This window comes from Thermobia domestica, chromosome 4 (genome assembly GCF_964235325.1).
Source record: "Thermobia domestica chromosome 4, izTheDome1.hap1.1, whole genome shotgun sequence".
Classification (NCBI taxonomy): Eukaryota; Metazoa; Arthropoda; class Insecta; order Zygentoma; family Lepismatidae; genus Thermobia; species Thermobia domestica.
In genome coordinates, this window is record NC_137457.1 from 207,305,736 (window position 1) to 207,322,162 (window position 16,427).

Here is a 16,427-nt window from a genome sequence, read left to right on the forward strand (position 1 = left end):
GACGTCGACACATGACCCTCTTAAATATTTTCGTTTCTTTTCTTAGTTTAATTAGATGATGAAAATTAACGACGTCCCAGACCTTGGCATGTCTGCGCAGGGTAGCCATCGGTGATGTTTGGTCACTGAAATCACCGATCCAAAATTCAGTTTATTTATTTTTATTTTTATGTTTTCAAATATCTAGTTAGGGATATCTTAGCTATTATTGTACTCTAGTTTCATTACTATTCTATACTTTCTTAGTTTCTAAAAGGTCGGATGATTTTTTTTGAAATTCTAAATTAGAGCCTTCTCTAACCTTCCGGTGGATTTCCGGGGTCTTCAATGGCGTTGACCGGATAGGGTGAGTGGTGGGATTTCCCTAAAGCCTTTGTCTTTCCGAAAATCCCATCAAGGGCACAGACTCGTCTCGTCGTTGCAGACATTTGTTTTCGGCTACTTATTTGGTAAGCCGAACCCCTTTTCGAATAAAAGAGAATATTTGGTTATAGTATGTTGTATACATAAATTCGACCACTTATCTTTCGTTGTTGTAGTGTTCCGTCTCCTCTCTTTTCACCTATCCTTCTACTTCTTCTCTAAAGATTTTTTTTTAAATTTCCAACCTTCCTCCCCCCGGTTCTGAAACTCATGAAAGCATACAATATTGATATCACTTACTTCGATCGTATGTACTAACTGAGACATCGAGGGATACAATTCATTGAGGTATTTCCCGGTATTTCAGCACAACTCAGGACCATTTTCACGATACTCAACCCACCATGGGAGGGACTGACGAGAAGGTACAATACGATTTCAGATACGCAGAAGCTTGATTATTGTTCATCGATCGTACAAATTATATCCATTGATTACTGATTTCTGGTTTTCTTTCTATTGATTGGTTATATGGTGTGTATGTATTAGTAGTTTGGGTCCACTAGTTTCAAATAGCCTTGATTTTGTTCTTTCTCTGTATATACACCTATATATATATGCTTACATAATTTGAAAAGTTACGTGCCTGTTCTATTTGTTTTATTTCCACCTCTTGTGTCAACTTATTAAATAACATCAACCATTTCTTTATACGCGGATTTTAGTAATTGAATTATTACTAATTATCGGGTTTATATATATATTTCAATGTTGCAACCTCATTGAATGAAAGGAATTTTTGTTATTCAGGTTTTTTTTGTTTTTTTCGGGCCAAGAAAATGAAAATACTTGTTGAATATGAAAAGGTTGTGTAGAATTTAAATGTCGACGAAATACTAAGATTGATATTAGAGTGAAATTTATTATATTGAGTAATATGAATATATATATATGTAAAGGGCTCGGTATTTACCCTGGTTGTTTTAGGTTGCCATAGATTTTTGACACACGATATTGACTAACTAGTTCTGATTGTGAAATATTGCCGCGTAATTTGTGATAAATGACACCTTATTGATTTCTTAGTAATGTTCGTAACTTTTAAAGTTTAATACTATGTTAAATATTGCATGTAAATACAACAAGTAGCAGGTCGTAAGAAAAGAAAAAACCCTAAACCGTATCTAAAGTTATTCGTAAAACAATAGTGAAATCAGTAAACTATGAAACAGTGCGCCCCAAATCCTTCCCCTACGATCGGAAACCTAACTATTTGTCGTTCGTCAGTTCAGTGACTAAAATCTTTTGACTCCACGATTTAGACCAAAAATCAAATTTTAGTGATCTTAATTTGAACTGAAAGTGGTTAATAACTTAGTGGTTAGTAATGTGAATACAGGACCTAGATAGGTCCAAAGACCTAACTCCATTGAGATGTCATATAGTATTATGGAAATATGTTCCCAATGTCTGTGACTGGATCCGATAATATTTATTTTAATCTTAATAAATTTTGAAATTTTATACCAAGTGCGTCAAGTGACGAAATGAAAATTATATATAATATGAAGAAACTATTTTTTTTGTCTGTAGTTAGGACAAACGATTAAATACTCTCATGGACACCAATCACAGTGCATAAAGAGAGTGGATAAAGGAGTTACTATCGACGTGAGAACAAGGACTCATAAAAGTGTCGAAATTTCTCTTCTTGGGACAGAGACTCAATAAAAATGCTACCAAAGTGTTTTTTAATGATTAACCAATGTTTTTTCTTTCTTCTTTCGCATTGGTATGTACTCGTTTAGTACTGAATCTGAAATATGTTCAATGTTGACCTTTGATTTGTTTTTGTCTTCGTCTTTCGTTTTGTCGATTTTTTTAACGTAATCCAACTTTTAAGTGTATCTACAAAGAGAAATGTGTTATTCGATATTGTTGAAAGTAACAGATTTCTGTGCATGCTTATGAAACTTGTTTTTTTTTTAATTCATGTATCAAACTTTTTCTGTTATGACAAATTAAGTTTTCTTTTCTTGAAATGTAATAAATGTCTATAGAAATGTAGTTAGGTTAGTTTAATTCTACTAAATGTAACCTTAAGTATACATTGTACTGTATGAATGTGTGTGAGAGTGAAATGTAGGTTTAGTATTAAGTGCACCAATTCTTTTGACATATATGTGTGACTTACTATAATTAATGGTAGTTGGCAATTAAAGTCGTTGAAAGTCAATACTAACTTGATTTAAGTTGGCTCTATAAAGGAAGCAAAAAGGACCGAAGTAGTCTGAACGAATGATCATCATGGGAGAACGGTGAAGGTCAAAATCTTCGACAAATATATGTTACTCTGATTTTTTTGTGGTCGATTCTAGCATGCCGTCCACTTCATCGTTTATACTGGATAATCGTCAAGAATTTTGGAAATATTTAATAAACTGTTAAAATAACTTTCTCACCTATCTCAGAGCTAGATTGGGATAATTCGGTAGTTGGAGTTAAATGGATCTAGGTCTGAGAGGTATGGGTTAACATGTGTCTACCTTCGATCACCTTAATACCAAATATTCACCCAATAGCTATTGCAAATGATCCCAATTCGATAATTATTCACTTTCCTTTACCATATTTCTCAAAAATATCCAGTAACAGTTTCCTTCTTTTCTCATCTTCTTACTTTCCCTCTTTTTCCTCTCTTCCTTTTATCCCAACTTTCTCTTATCTTCTTTACTTCTTCTTCTATTTTAATAAAACTGAAAAGGGGGCCGTGACTGGGAATTCTATATGTAATAAACACGGTCATGTATTTATTTACTTTATTTTATTTTTCTTCGGAAGTTCGATATAAAAGTCTTTTCATTTTGGTTGAACCTTGTAGGTTCGAAAGTAAGAAATGAATTATATATATATATATATATAATTAGACATAAGTTGATAGTTTTATGAATATCCCCCCACCAGGGGTGAAGGGTTCCCACTCACGACTTACTCCATGTAACTCATTTGTTACAGAGCGAGCATAGTATTCTTTCTTTCTTTCTTTTTTTTCCTTTTTTTAGTTTTAGATTTATTGAGGTTTATTGAGGGACCCTTCCCCTGAAAGGGAAGAAGGCCCTAAAACAAACAATAACTAACCCATCCCCCGCTAGAACTGGTTCAATTTGGAGAGAGGAATAGGAGCCCCTTTTTGTTGGAATAACGTACAGCAGACGTATAACTGAAAACGCATGTTCTATAATACTTTTCGTATAAATTTTCGATCTATACATACTTTCCGCATGAAACAGTAGGAATGGCAGCACCTGACCTAACTTTCGACTTTGACCCCGACCTTTGTGACGTTATAGGTCAAAGGTCAATGACCTTGGCCCGGGGTCAATGACCTACGGGTACATAGGACCACCCCCTCTAGAGGCAGGGGTACCTTGCCCACCCCCTAAATTTTGGCAGGAGTGCCTAGAACCAGCCCCCTTAAATTTTGGAAATTACCAAATTTAAAAATTGGGTATGGTAGCCTAGGACAAGGGTACGTATCTCTATTAGTATTGAGGGTTCACCTCGTTCCCTTTCATGGGTAAAAAATTGCCAAAAAGATAAATTTCGGGGTTTTTTGACCTAATTTATCCCTTTTGATGAGGTGTTATTACCTTATATAATTATATGGACGTATACAGGGGTCCATTCCCTTTCATAAGATATGGGTATATTAGTGGACCCCTTTAAAAATTTGGGAGGGGTGCATTGGCCTACCCCTTTAATTGTCGAAATTGCCTTAATTTAAACATTTGGTATTATAGTACAAGACCCAATTATAGATCACTATAAATTCGGGTGGTCCACCTCGTTCCCTTTTAGTGGTATAAAATTGCCCAAATATAAACGTAAGCAATTGGTTGTACCATGTGTTTGGTTTTTGACCTAATTTATCCCCTTGGATGAGGTCCTATTAGCTTATATAGTTATAGGGTCATGTATAGGGGTCCATTCCTTATCATCAGACATAGGCACATTTGTGCACCCCTCTTAATTTTTGGGAGGGGCACCATGGCCAACCCCTTAAATTTTGGAAATTTTCCAATTAAATATTCGGTATCATAGTACATGACCTCAACATTTATCATGATAAATTCAGGTAGTCCACCTTGTTCCTTTTCATGGGTAAAAAATTTCCAAATACTACATTTCGGGAGTTCTTGTCCCAATTATCCCCTTATTAAATAGTTATACCTGGTGATTTGCAGAAACTTCTTATTGAGTACTACCATAATGATAAACTAGTAGGAGGACATTCCAGTATATATAGAACTTTGAAAAAAAATATGAAAAGATTTACCTGGGATAAAATAAAGGTTGATGTTGCAGAGTTTTGTCCGAAGTTGTGATAGATGCCAGCTACCAAAGGAATATAATAGAAGAAAAATGGGATATTTAATATCAGAATATAACAAGAGAAAAGGTGCCCATTGGATGTTCGATATCATCGGTATATTGCCGAACTCTAATGGGTACAAATATATTCTCATAGGAGTTGATAACGCCAGCAGGTTTGTAGTCTTGGAAAAGTTGAAATCTTTGTCTACTCTTAGCATTACATCTAAAATGTCAAATATTTTTAGCCACGTAGTGTTTCCTGAAGCGATATCTAGTGATAATGCTTCAGTGTTTATTTCACATAAATTTAGGGACTTTTTGTATGGACTTGGAATTGATCACATAAAGTTGAATACATACCATCCAGGCGGTAATATATCGGAGCGTTTTATAAAATCTTTAAAGTCGTTTATTAGTATTATTTTTCGGATAAGCAGCATCAATGGGCTAGTTTAATTCCAGAACTACAGTACAACTTAAATATAAGTGCGCATGCTGGTCTGAAAAGTCTCCAATCAAACTTTTTGTTGGACGTCACTTACACCCCTCTAGGAATACGATGGAAAATCACAAACCAAGACATTGGAGCCAAATCTACTCGATATTTATGGGTTCAGGCCATGCTGAATATGGAAGAGTTCTCGAAGAAACGACGGAAGCTCATGATGAGTAGAAGAAGAGAAGCTAATATTGCTGTGGGAGAAAATATCCTCATTCGATCCCATTTGAAGTCATCTTTAAAATTTTTTTCGACAAAATTTCGAAGTCTTTTAGTGATAAATGGCAAGGACCATTTGTCGTGAGGAGATTTTTAACTCCAAATACTGTTCTTGTTTCGGATGAAAATAATAATTTAAATTCTTATAGACGAAGTAACGTTTCTGAAATTAAAATCTATCGAGAGCCCAGGAATTGATTTATTATGAATCGTTGAAAAGAATTGAGTCTCAAAGAATAATTAGAATATAAATTATTGGAAATTGTAAATATGTAAATTACTTTAAAAGACATAATGGCCATAAATTCTTAAAAATAATTTTAATATTTTCTATTTTATGTATTTTTTAGATATCTTTTGTTATAATAATTTTTGAAATTTAATTATTATTCGAGAAATATAGTATTGTAAATAGTATGTATGTAATATATAAGCATAACTAGTTTATTTGTAATGTTTGATTAATATCAATTTTTTTTATTTTTTTAGATAAAACCTATGTATGATGTGATTCGACCAAAAATTTTTGGAGTTCTATTTCAAAATTTTTTCTCTTCAGCGGAGGAGGAAGTGACGTTCTAATTTTTTAAGAATTCATTTCAGAAGAAAGCATGAAAAAATTGAATTGTCACAAAAAAAAGAAAAAATAAAAAATGAAAAATTTGTAGGAGTAAAGTTGGCAACCATCTAGATGACTTGATGAAATATTAATTTGTAATATATTTTATATTAGTTGTTTTTATAGGTAAACATTTAGTTAATGCATAATTGATAGATGGAACTATTGCCTGTAAATAGGTTTAAGTTCACCGCTGGAAATATGTATTTTACATTCGTGAGTTGGTAGGAGGCGTTCAGGTTGTTCCTCTAAGAGAGCGTGATCGCTGGTCTTTTTCGGGCCAGCGAACTCACTCTCTAGTCGTCGTGGTGTGTAGACCGTGTGTATGTGACGTGGTAATCTTCGTAGATATCATATCGGCTTTCGAAGTATGGCTTAGTTTTGGATTATATTTTTATTGTTTGTGTGGCCTTTGTTGGAATAAAGAATTTAATTTCAGTCGTGGTTTGATTTGCATTCTCTAGAGCGAAACTAATTTCGTTTTGTGAGTTTTGCTTTTTCACGAAATCTTCTGTTTAGAGACTAACGTGACAGAATATACGTACTGTGACTAAGTGAATGGGAAAATCTTGTACAAATTCGCTGTATTTAGTGCCAGTTTCAATACTAGTGTTCAATAGTGAATTAATTTAGTGCTGTGAATTGGTGATGTTTTAAAGTTATATTGAATCTTTATCTCTCATCTAATTTGTGAAAATTTCGAGTTTAAATATATACCCATTGGCCTTTCTGAGGGGGGGGGGATGTAAATGTCCCCATTGGAGAGTGTCTTTTGAACCTTTGTCTGGATGAATTGTCAATTTATTGATATATATTATATATTAGTTATCAAATTATTGAAAAGACTTGGATTCTATTGTGAATTAAAGATCAAGATGGGGTTTTTCGTTTACAGAAATCGAAGTGCACATGTGAAAGTAAGACAGGTTATTCAAAATTTTTTTCTGTCATTCGATGGATAAGAGTAATTGCTTTAGTATTAGTTATTCAACTTTTGGCCTCTAAATAATTTACCCAAATATTTTTTTTGGAATAAGTAAAATACTTTCACTAAATTAACAAAATTTATAACTTGAACGTGTTAGGGTTCTTTTTAAACGACTCACAGACTGATGACCTATTGGATTTCCTCAGGAAAGGTAACGGAATGATTTATTTCCGTGGGTTTAGATATTTATGTTAATCTCAGTAGGTTAGTCTGTAAAAACTGACCTTTTTGGTCGAGGCTTCTGATTGGTCGTTTAGAGCATATTATTAATTCTCCGTCTTTGGTTTCATTGCTGTTTGAAGGTTTGAACTCGATTCCATTATCTCAGGGTCGTTCTCGTAAATTCGCGTTCCGTAAAAATTTGTGAATCTAAAATTACAATGTTACATAGAATCTGATCCAATATTTCAGAAATTAATTTGTATTTTTTGTTACAGCTGATAGGAAAGTATCGTTTTTATAAAAAAAGTCAGGTACAATTTAGTGCTAAATATAATAAGAATCATACGACCAGCAGTTGAATTTAATAGAATTTTATTTTTGAATGATATTTTGAAGTCCTGTGAACGATTATTATTAAATTTATGGAATTTAATTGCAATTGTCTTGATATTAATTAAGGAAAGTAAACTAAATTGAATTTGAATAAATCGATTTGATGGAATTTTGTATTGGATGGAATATTTTATTCTCCAGTATAGATTCAAGGATTTGTGATATTAAATGAAAAGAATTGAATTAATAACTGAAATTTGTTTGGAAAAGAAAGGAAATTGATTAGTAACTGAAATTTATATTGAAGGACTTTGAAATTGTATAATTGGAATTCCGTGAATGTAGACTCAAATACTCGGGATTTTGTATTAAGCATTTCTATCTAAATTATTGAGTTTGGAAGAAATTTAAACTAAATTAATTTTGATGGATCCAGAAGTTTTTCTGTTAATGATTAGTTTGATTGCTTTTTAATAATTTATTTGTTGTTTATATTGTGTATTTGCAACAACCTAACGTGTTGCTGGGAAATACACATCCATCATAATGTTATAATAAAGTTGTTATTGAAAGAGGAGTTGATGTGTTTGATTTGTTTATTATGTTTAATATGTTTGATTAACCTTTATTTTGATTGGTTTGAGATATTGGATGAGGAATTTTTGTTGATTTTTGTGATCTTTTTTGACGTGACGCGTTTGATTTGGTGTGTTGCTCGGATGTGGTCTGTGCACCCAAGTTCTCTCTGTCGGGTGTGAACGATTAGAAATCAAGGCTGACAGTTGGCTTTATTATAGTATTCTTTTAAATTTTTTTTACAAATTTTTAAGTTTAACCCTCAGTTTGAGTTTCTTGATCTGTGATTAGACTGAAGGGGACGTTGCAGTACACAGCCGGATCTGTGAATTTGATTTCGTCAGCAAATGCGATGAAATCATGAATTCAAACGTCAGCACATTCCTTTTATATGACGTCCCGGCAGCTGTATGAAATCATCAATGTAAACGTTAGCAAATACCGTGTCAGCCCATGAAATTATTCGAGCAAGTGCGTTTCAGCAGGAAAGATGTGTACTTCTAATGATAAAGAATTCCACTTCGCAAGCTATTATCCGATAAATATATTTCAAACAGAACATGTGATGGTTGTTATCTGTGCTACAACGTTTGAAGCTGTGATTCGATTGGGCAAAGCAGAACAATTTGGTGTACAACTGAACTTTGAAGACTGGCAAATATTATGTTCAAGACTCGACCAAATGAATGTTTATTTTCATACTGTGCTAAATGTGACCATAGTTAAATCATTAGGCTCAAATCATGAAGTTGTGCTACGTACAGTCCTCGAGAAGATGGCGCTGTTACGTAAAAAGAGTAATTGCATGAAGTCCGCATTATGGTTTATATAACGCAAATGGAATGGATCAAATTCATCAATTTATTCCAGTGTGTTAACATGCAGTGGAAGTGTGCAACAAAAGAAGTATATTCCTGAAAAGTACCATTTTCAGAAATGTGTTATACATATTGTACAACATGTATCTAGATGTTGTGATGGTTGTCAACATCGTTCGTGGGTGCATACCTGTAGTGATAAACAGTTTATTTGAGATCAAATGGACATTGAGTTTTCACCAATTGATTATGCAATAACCTTAAAAGACTTCAGTTGGAATTAAAATTATACACTAAAGACAAACTAGTGCAAGAAGTTCAAAATACATTGTATCGACAATATCCAGATCTATTATCTGGTATGGATGTATGTGATTAATCTGTGCAGTGTAATAAAATGACCCATTTCAATGATTTGTTTTTTTCATTTCAAGTACAACCACATGTTCTGACGTTTACTATTGCATCATGATAAAGAGTGTTGCCAGATGTTTTTGTTCTAAACAGTTCCGGTTCTTTATCAATGAGTGAAAAACCTTAAAAATTTGAAACCAAAATTTTCCAAACAAAAATTTTGAAACAAAAATTTTCAAACAAAAAAATTCCAAACCAAAATTCTCCAAACTAAAATTTCAAAAAAATCTATTTTAAAACGAAAAACTCTAAAACAAAAATTCTCAATCAAAAATTTGGATTAAAAAATTTACAAAAATGTCAAACAGAAAAATTTCAAACAAATAATTTTCAAAAAATGAAAAAAAAATTGAAAAAAATTACAAAAAAAATTCTAACAAAAAATTATTAAACAAAAATTTTCAAACATAAATTTCAAACCAAATTTTCAAACAAAATTTTGGAAAAAGTTACAAACAAAATTTTGAAGAAAAATTCAAACAAAAATTTGAAACAAAAATTTTCAAACAAAATGTTTCAAACGAAAAAATTTTCAAACCAAAAATATCAACTAGAATAATTTCATGTTTCATGGTTAACCGTCAAACATTATCCCGTTTTTAACTATTCGACTAAGAAATAAACGGTTTTGATCATATTTATCAATGAGTACACAATGTTGAACAAAATTGTTCAAATCAAGATTTTTAAATGTTAAACAAATCTTAAAACTGAATGCAGCAAAGATTTGAAAATCATCAGCGAATCAGATCGCACGAAAGATAGTGATCAACCAATCAGATTCCATGAAAGATAGTGATCAGCCAATCAAATTGCATCAACAATAACTTTGCAAGTGTGAGATTACATCACCTTGTGATTAAATTTCAAAGTGTTTTAGCATGTATTGCCTTTCGTCTATAAGTCTTAAGATTCAATAAGGTACCTATCAGATTTCTGAAAACTCAAGGTTAATTCAACCACTACCAATCATCTTAGACTTTGAGCTTAACTAAAGTTCAAAGTATTGTTTCAAATTTCGCGCCTCCTACTAAAATTTTGTTTATCACAATTTCCAAATTTAAAGAATGGTCCTACGTACGTCTCTCGATATACCTAAGTCTTAGAATTAATCATATAATTACATGTTGTAGTGAGGTCTGAATTAGGACAATTGTTTATCTTAGCAGAACCAACTGTTGTGTAGAAACGTGTTATTTGATAACTTCCACGAATTTTGAAAAGGAAATGAATCCTTGTGCACGATTCAATCACACGGACATCGTGTTGTTTACGTTTATAATTGGCCCATAGGAGGGAATAATCAAAACCAATGACGTAATTTCATTTTGACATTTCTAAAATTTTCTTACAAAGTTTAAATGTACCAATGTCCTGAACACCTAATCCCATCATAGGTCAATAACAGATCACGTGACAATACCCATAATTCACAATGATTTACCCAAAGAAAGAGTTACCACCTAATTCTAAGAACAATTACCAATTATTAATTGAACAATAAGAAATGTACCCTCCCAAAATTTAAGATTGGTACGTAAATATGCCTGTGTCTTATGAAAAAGTCACAAATCCTGTACTCATTCAATAATAAAGCCGTATAAAAAAAGATAAAATAGGTCAATAACATTTAAAATTTGAATAGTTGACCATAAGATGGTCACCCACGTTTACAATGGGTCCTAGAAAAATGTCACCGAATTTTGTTATTTGATAATTCCCAAATTTAAAAGGAAACATAAACATATAAAAGTAACAAACCTCTGTACATACCCATATAACGTGCTAAATCCTTATCAAATAGGGGTCAATAACCTCCGAAATTTGATTTTTGGTAGTTCTTGACCCATGAAAGGGAACGAGGCGGACCATCCAAATGTATAGTGGTACATATTGAACTCCTGTACTATGAAACCAAATGCTTATATTAAACGATTTCTAAAACTGAGTGGATGAGCCAAGATAACCCTCCCAAATTTTTAAAGGGTGCATCAATGTACCCATGTCTTATGATAGAAAATGAACGCATATACATGACCATATAACCATGTAAGGTAATAAGACCGCATCAAAGGGGATAAATTGGTCCAAAAACCAAACACGTGGTACAAGATATTCCTTATGTTTATATTTTGGCAATTTTTTACCCATGAAAGGGAACAAGGTGTACCACCCAAATTTATCACCATACATGTTGAGGTCATGTACTATAATACCGAATGCTTAAATTGGAAAATTTCCAAAATTTAGGGGGTTGGCCATGGTACCTCTCCCAAAATTTTAAAGGGGTGCGTCAATGTACCTATGTTTTATGATAGGAAATGGACTCCTATACATGACCATATAACCATATAAGGTAATAGGACCTCATCAAAGGGGATAAATCAGGTCAAAACCAAACGCGTGGTTGTATTAAAATTTGACAATTTTGTACCCCTAAAAGGGAACGAGATGGACCACCCAAATTTATAGTGATCTATATTAGGGTCCAGTACTATAATAGCAAATGTTTAAATTGGTCAATTTCCAAAACTAAAGGGGTAGGCCAAGGTATCTATCCCAAAAATTTAGAGGGGTGCATCAGTATAACCATGTCTTATGATAAGAAATGAACCCGTGTATACGCCCATATAACATATAAGGTAATAAGACCTCATCAAAGGGGATAAATTGGGCCAAAACCAAACATGTGGTTGTACCAAAATTTGGCAATTTTGTACCCCTAAAGGGAACGAGATGGACCACCCTTATTTATAGTGATCTGTATTAGGGTCCTATACTATAATACCAAATGTTTAAGTTCGGCAATTTCCAAAATTAAAGGGGTGGGCCAAGGTACCCCTCCCAAAAATTTAAAGAGGTGCACAAATGTACCTATGTCTTATAATAGGGAATGGACCCCAATACATGACCATATAACTATATAAGCTAATAGGACCTCATCCAAGGGGATAAATTAGGTCAAATACCAAACACGTGGTACAACCTATTGCTTACGTTTATAATTGGGCAATTTTGTACCACTAAAAGGGAACGAGATGGACCACCCAAATTTATAGTGATCTATATTAGGGTCCTATACTATAATACCAAGTGTTTAAATTGGGTAATTTCCAAAATTAAAGGGGTTGGCTAATGTACCTCTCCCAAATTTTTGAAGGGGTGCGCCAATATACCCATATCTTATGAAAGCAAAGGGACCCTTGTATACCTCCATATAACTATATAAGGTAATAACACCTCATCAAAAGGGATAAATTAGGTCGAAACCCCCGAAATTTAACTTTTTGGCAATTTTTTACCCATAAAAGGGAACGAGGTGGACCCCCAATACTAATAGAGATACGTACCCTTGTCCTAGGCTACCATACCCAATTTTTATATTTGGCAATTTCCAAAATTTAAGGGGGTTGGTTCTAGGTACTCGTGCCAAAATTTAGGGGGTTGGCCAAGGTACCCCTGCCTCTAGAGGGGGTGGTCCTATGTACCCCTAGGCCATTGTCTCTGGGCCAAGGTCATTGACCTTTGACCTATAACGTCACAAAGGTCGGGATCAAAGTCCAAAGTTAGATCAGGTGCTTTCAGTACTACTGAAACAATATGGGCGGTCAGTATTTCACATACAAATGGACGTATATATATATATATATATATATATATATATATATATATATATATATATATATATATATATATATATATATATATATATATATAAGTTTTTGTATATGTCGTAATTCAACAATTTCTTTCGTGTATCATTTTTCTAAAATTTTATTTTAGGACATTTTCCACATCTTTTTAAAGATGTACATTTAATAAGAAAAAAGTATCACAACCACCGGCTCAGATTATTTTCTTCAGCTTTATGAGTTGAGGAAATTTTTACCTCTACCGCCATACCAACATAATTGTTAACAATGTGCAGACATTGTACTACACACAATAATAATAATAATAATAATAATAATAATAATAATAATAATAATAATAATAATAATAGTAATAATAATAATTTTATATTTCCAGGTATTGAACATTGCCACTTGTCAATCTTATTTATCACCCGCTTCACCATATCTCATGTCCCCTGGTAGAGGTTATTATAGATCTTATGGCTTCAATCCGAGGTATGCAAGAGTTCGGAATGTAAGAAGATATGCTCCGATGAATAATTATTATTTTGGTCCCCCAACAAATGCTTTCTATAAACCTGGAGATTCAGCTTCAACTACAAGCGAAGAAGACAGTGAACAAGGTTAGTAGTCTCATTTGTAGTGTCCTTGTGCGCGCTATTATATTCATATTCAATCCTTTTGTAAACCTAAGAAACTTAAATTACTATTATTATGGGCATGGTTAATATTGATATATAAGTACTATCTATTCAGCAAGTAAGTGTGCTTTCTTAGTGTTAATCTAAAACTTCCAAATTTTTAGAATTCAACGCTAAAATTGCAAGTAGTACCTTAAACCTATTGGTTGTAATAGAGTAATGAGATTAAAGATAGAACCTGTTTCTCAGACACTGAATCCACTATTTACAAACACCTAATATATATGTATGTGTTATTATATAAATTTTATATTTTCCCAATGCAGGTTTATTTTGAAGAAAATGCATAGAATAGGCAACATTAAACATTAAAACAATTATTTAGGCAGTAAAGGGCGAAATAGGAAAAAAATAGCCGAATTAAATTGCCTTAAATAGAAACTATAACCCTTCATATCAAATTTAAAAGGTTATTTTTGATCATTTCTTTAATATTAAAGAATAGGCGTTTTGCCTAACATCCAGTTTCTAGTGATAAATTTTCAAATCGTGAATGATTCATTTCAACCACCTCCGGTTTCACCAGAGCATTAACGGAAGAGCTGAAATCTACTCTTAGCCATCTGAATCGATTAAAAAATCGCATCTCGAAATTTCGTAGTATTTTTTTTTTTTTTTATTTACAAAATGGTATTGAATCGTAAGTAGCAGTAAATTTTAACTACTTTCGGTTTTGCTAGACTGCTGTGTGTTATGATAACACGTTCTCTTGAGACTCTGAATCGAATGGGGAAATTATCTGTCGCTATATATATATATATATAGTGATATATATATCACTTTTTGTGTTTTATGGTGATAAATTTTGAAACCGGAAATGGTTAATTGGAACCACTTGTGATTGAGAAAAAGGGGTTAGAGAGAATAAGAGTTATATTCTTGTCAAACTAAATCGATTGCAAGAGGCCGCATCTCAATACCTCTTACCGTTTTTGCTGTATGCAAATCACTATTGAAACCGGAGATAAAAGTACATTAGAACGAGTTAAAAACATGTTTCAATTTGTTTGTCGCGGTGGATTCTATTCATATGGCATCTTTTAACGTAGTGGAGATGTATCTATTAATACCAGTAGACCTGGCTTTAGAGGCAGTGAAACTTGCCTTACTTACACTAAAAGTATACCCATACGAAATTCAACTAGTCTCTCAACTGATAGTTTTTGCCTTAGAAATAATGTTTTGCAATTTGAAGGTACCATCTTTCGTCAGGACAATGGATTGGCCGTGAGCAATACTCTTTCTACAATACTTTCGAACCTGATATTCGAAAACATGTTCGAAAACAATATTCTCCCAAAATTTCCTCATATCAGGTATTTTCGATATGTTGACGATACCTTAATTCTGTACAATGAATATCATGATTTAAAGAAATTATTTGATGAATTTAGCATGAAAATAATCACACAATTGTTAATTCATGTTTGATCGAAAAAGCCAAAATATCAACTGAACGGAAAATTAAAGAAGCTTATTAGATTCATAAGGAGAAACCGGCACTCAATTCAGATAAAGGTGACATAAATGCCATTTCGAGCAATGTTTTTGCTACTCATTTTCGCCGTCTGGAAGATAATGAAGAAAGAAAAAATAGTGAACAACAGTGAACAGTGAAGATTGAATTATTATTAACATATGTCTAATTATAGTGACAAGAAGATTTTTACTTCGCACATTTTTAAAATTATTTTTATGGTTCAAATCCTTTTTGAAGTATGTCTAGGCTGACGATGAAGACGATGTTCTTGGAAAGTACTTCCTAATAATGAGGTTTGTTTCTTGCGGTGGCTATTAGCCTTTTACTTACAGTATTTCTACATTAGAACGACTTTCTGTTTTGATAGAAATGAAATGAAATCTTTCAGTTTAAAGCCTCACGACAATTATGCTTTTTAGTCTAAGGGGATAGATGATTAAGAGAAGTGAATGACGATGCAAGAATTGGTAGATTGATAATGTGGTAGGAGACGGGAGTATACCCGAGAAAACCTACGGAGACAATATTGTCCAGCGTAAATTTACTTTGCCGGGAATCAAAGTAGGGATCCCACGCACTAGAGGCAAGCGCTCTACTACTGGGCCACCGTGCCCCGCTTTTGGTAGAATGTTGTTGATAGTCATGCTATGTTGTTTTCAGACGTTAAATCATCTGTAAAATACAGCTTTTCTCTACCTTGTACCGCTTCCTTTCTATCGTAGTAAACGTAAAAACTTGATATGGCTAATTGCAGGTCTTTTGATCTCGATAGAATTTCAATGGAGGAGATTAAATTTGCTCCTGAGGAGATTAAATTGATTACCAAAAAAAAAAAAAAAAATTGATAGCATTTACCGTATTTGCTCTACGGAAAAGAGTTTTGTGATTGGAAGTAGTAGTAAATTTGACAATATCTGTTTTTGATAGTGTTTTGTATATTCATGATATGTTGTCTAGAAGCTTTTAATCGTTTAGATATAAAACTCTTATCGTTATTATCATGTTTGTTCTATGACGATGAACAGTGAAACCGGAAATGGCAAAATTTTCACCTCTTTTAGATTGCGTAGAAGGTTCATGAAGAAGATTAGACCTTGGGACAATGAATCGATTACGAAAAGCCACATCATCTGACTACCTCTTATCGTTTTTGATCTATCGGAAATACTATTGAAACCGGCAGTAACAATAAATTTAAACCATTTGCTGTTTTGGTAGGGTGTTCGGAATATATATCGGATCTTTA

At 32.9% G+C, this 16,427-nt stretch overlaps 1 protein-coding gene across 5 annotated transcripts in view; it reads left to right on the forward strand.

Annotated features, from left to right (window-relative positions):
- Positions 1–16,427, forward strand: part of LOC145683431 (uncharacterized) — a 479,291-nt gene that overhangs the window by 89,054 nt on the left and 373,810 nt on the right. For all 5 annotated transcript variants that reach the window (XM_081754766.1, XM_081754764.1, XM_081754762.1 and 2 more), the window contains exon 2: positions 13,395–13,623. In XM_081754766.1, coding sequence (XP_081610892.1) covers positions 13,395–13,623 — 229 coding nt within the window. The remainder of the gene's footprint in view (positions 1–13,394; positions 13,624–16,427) is intronic.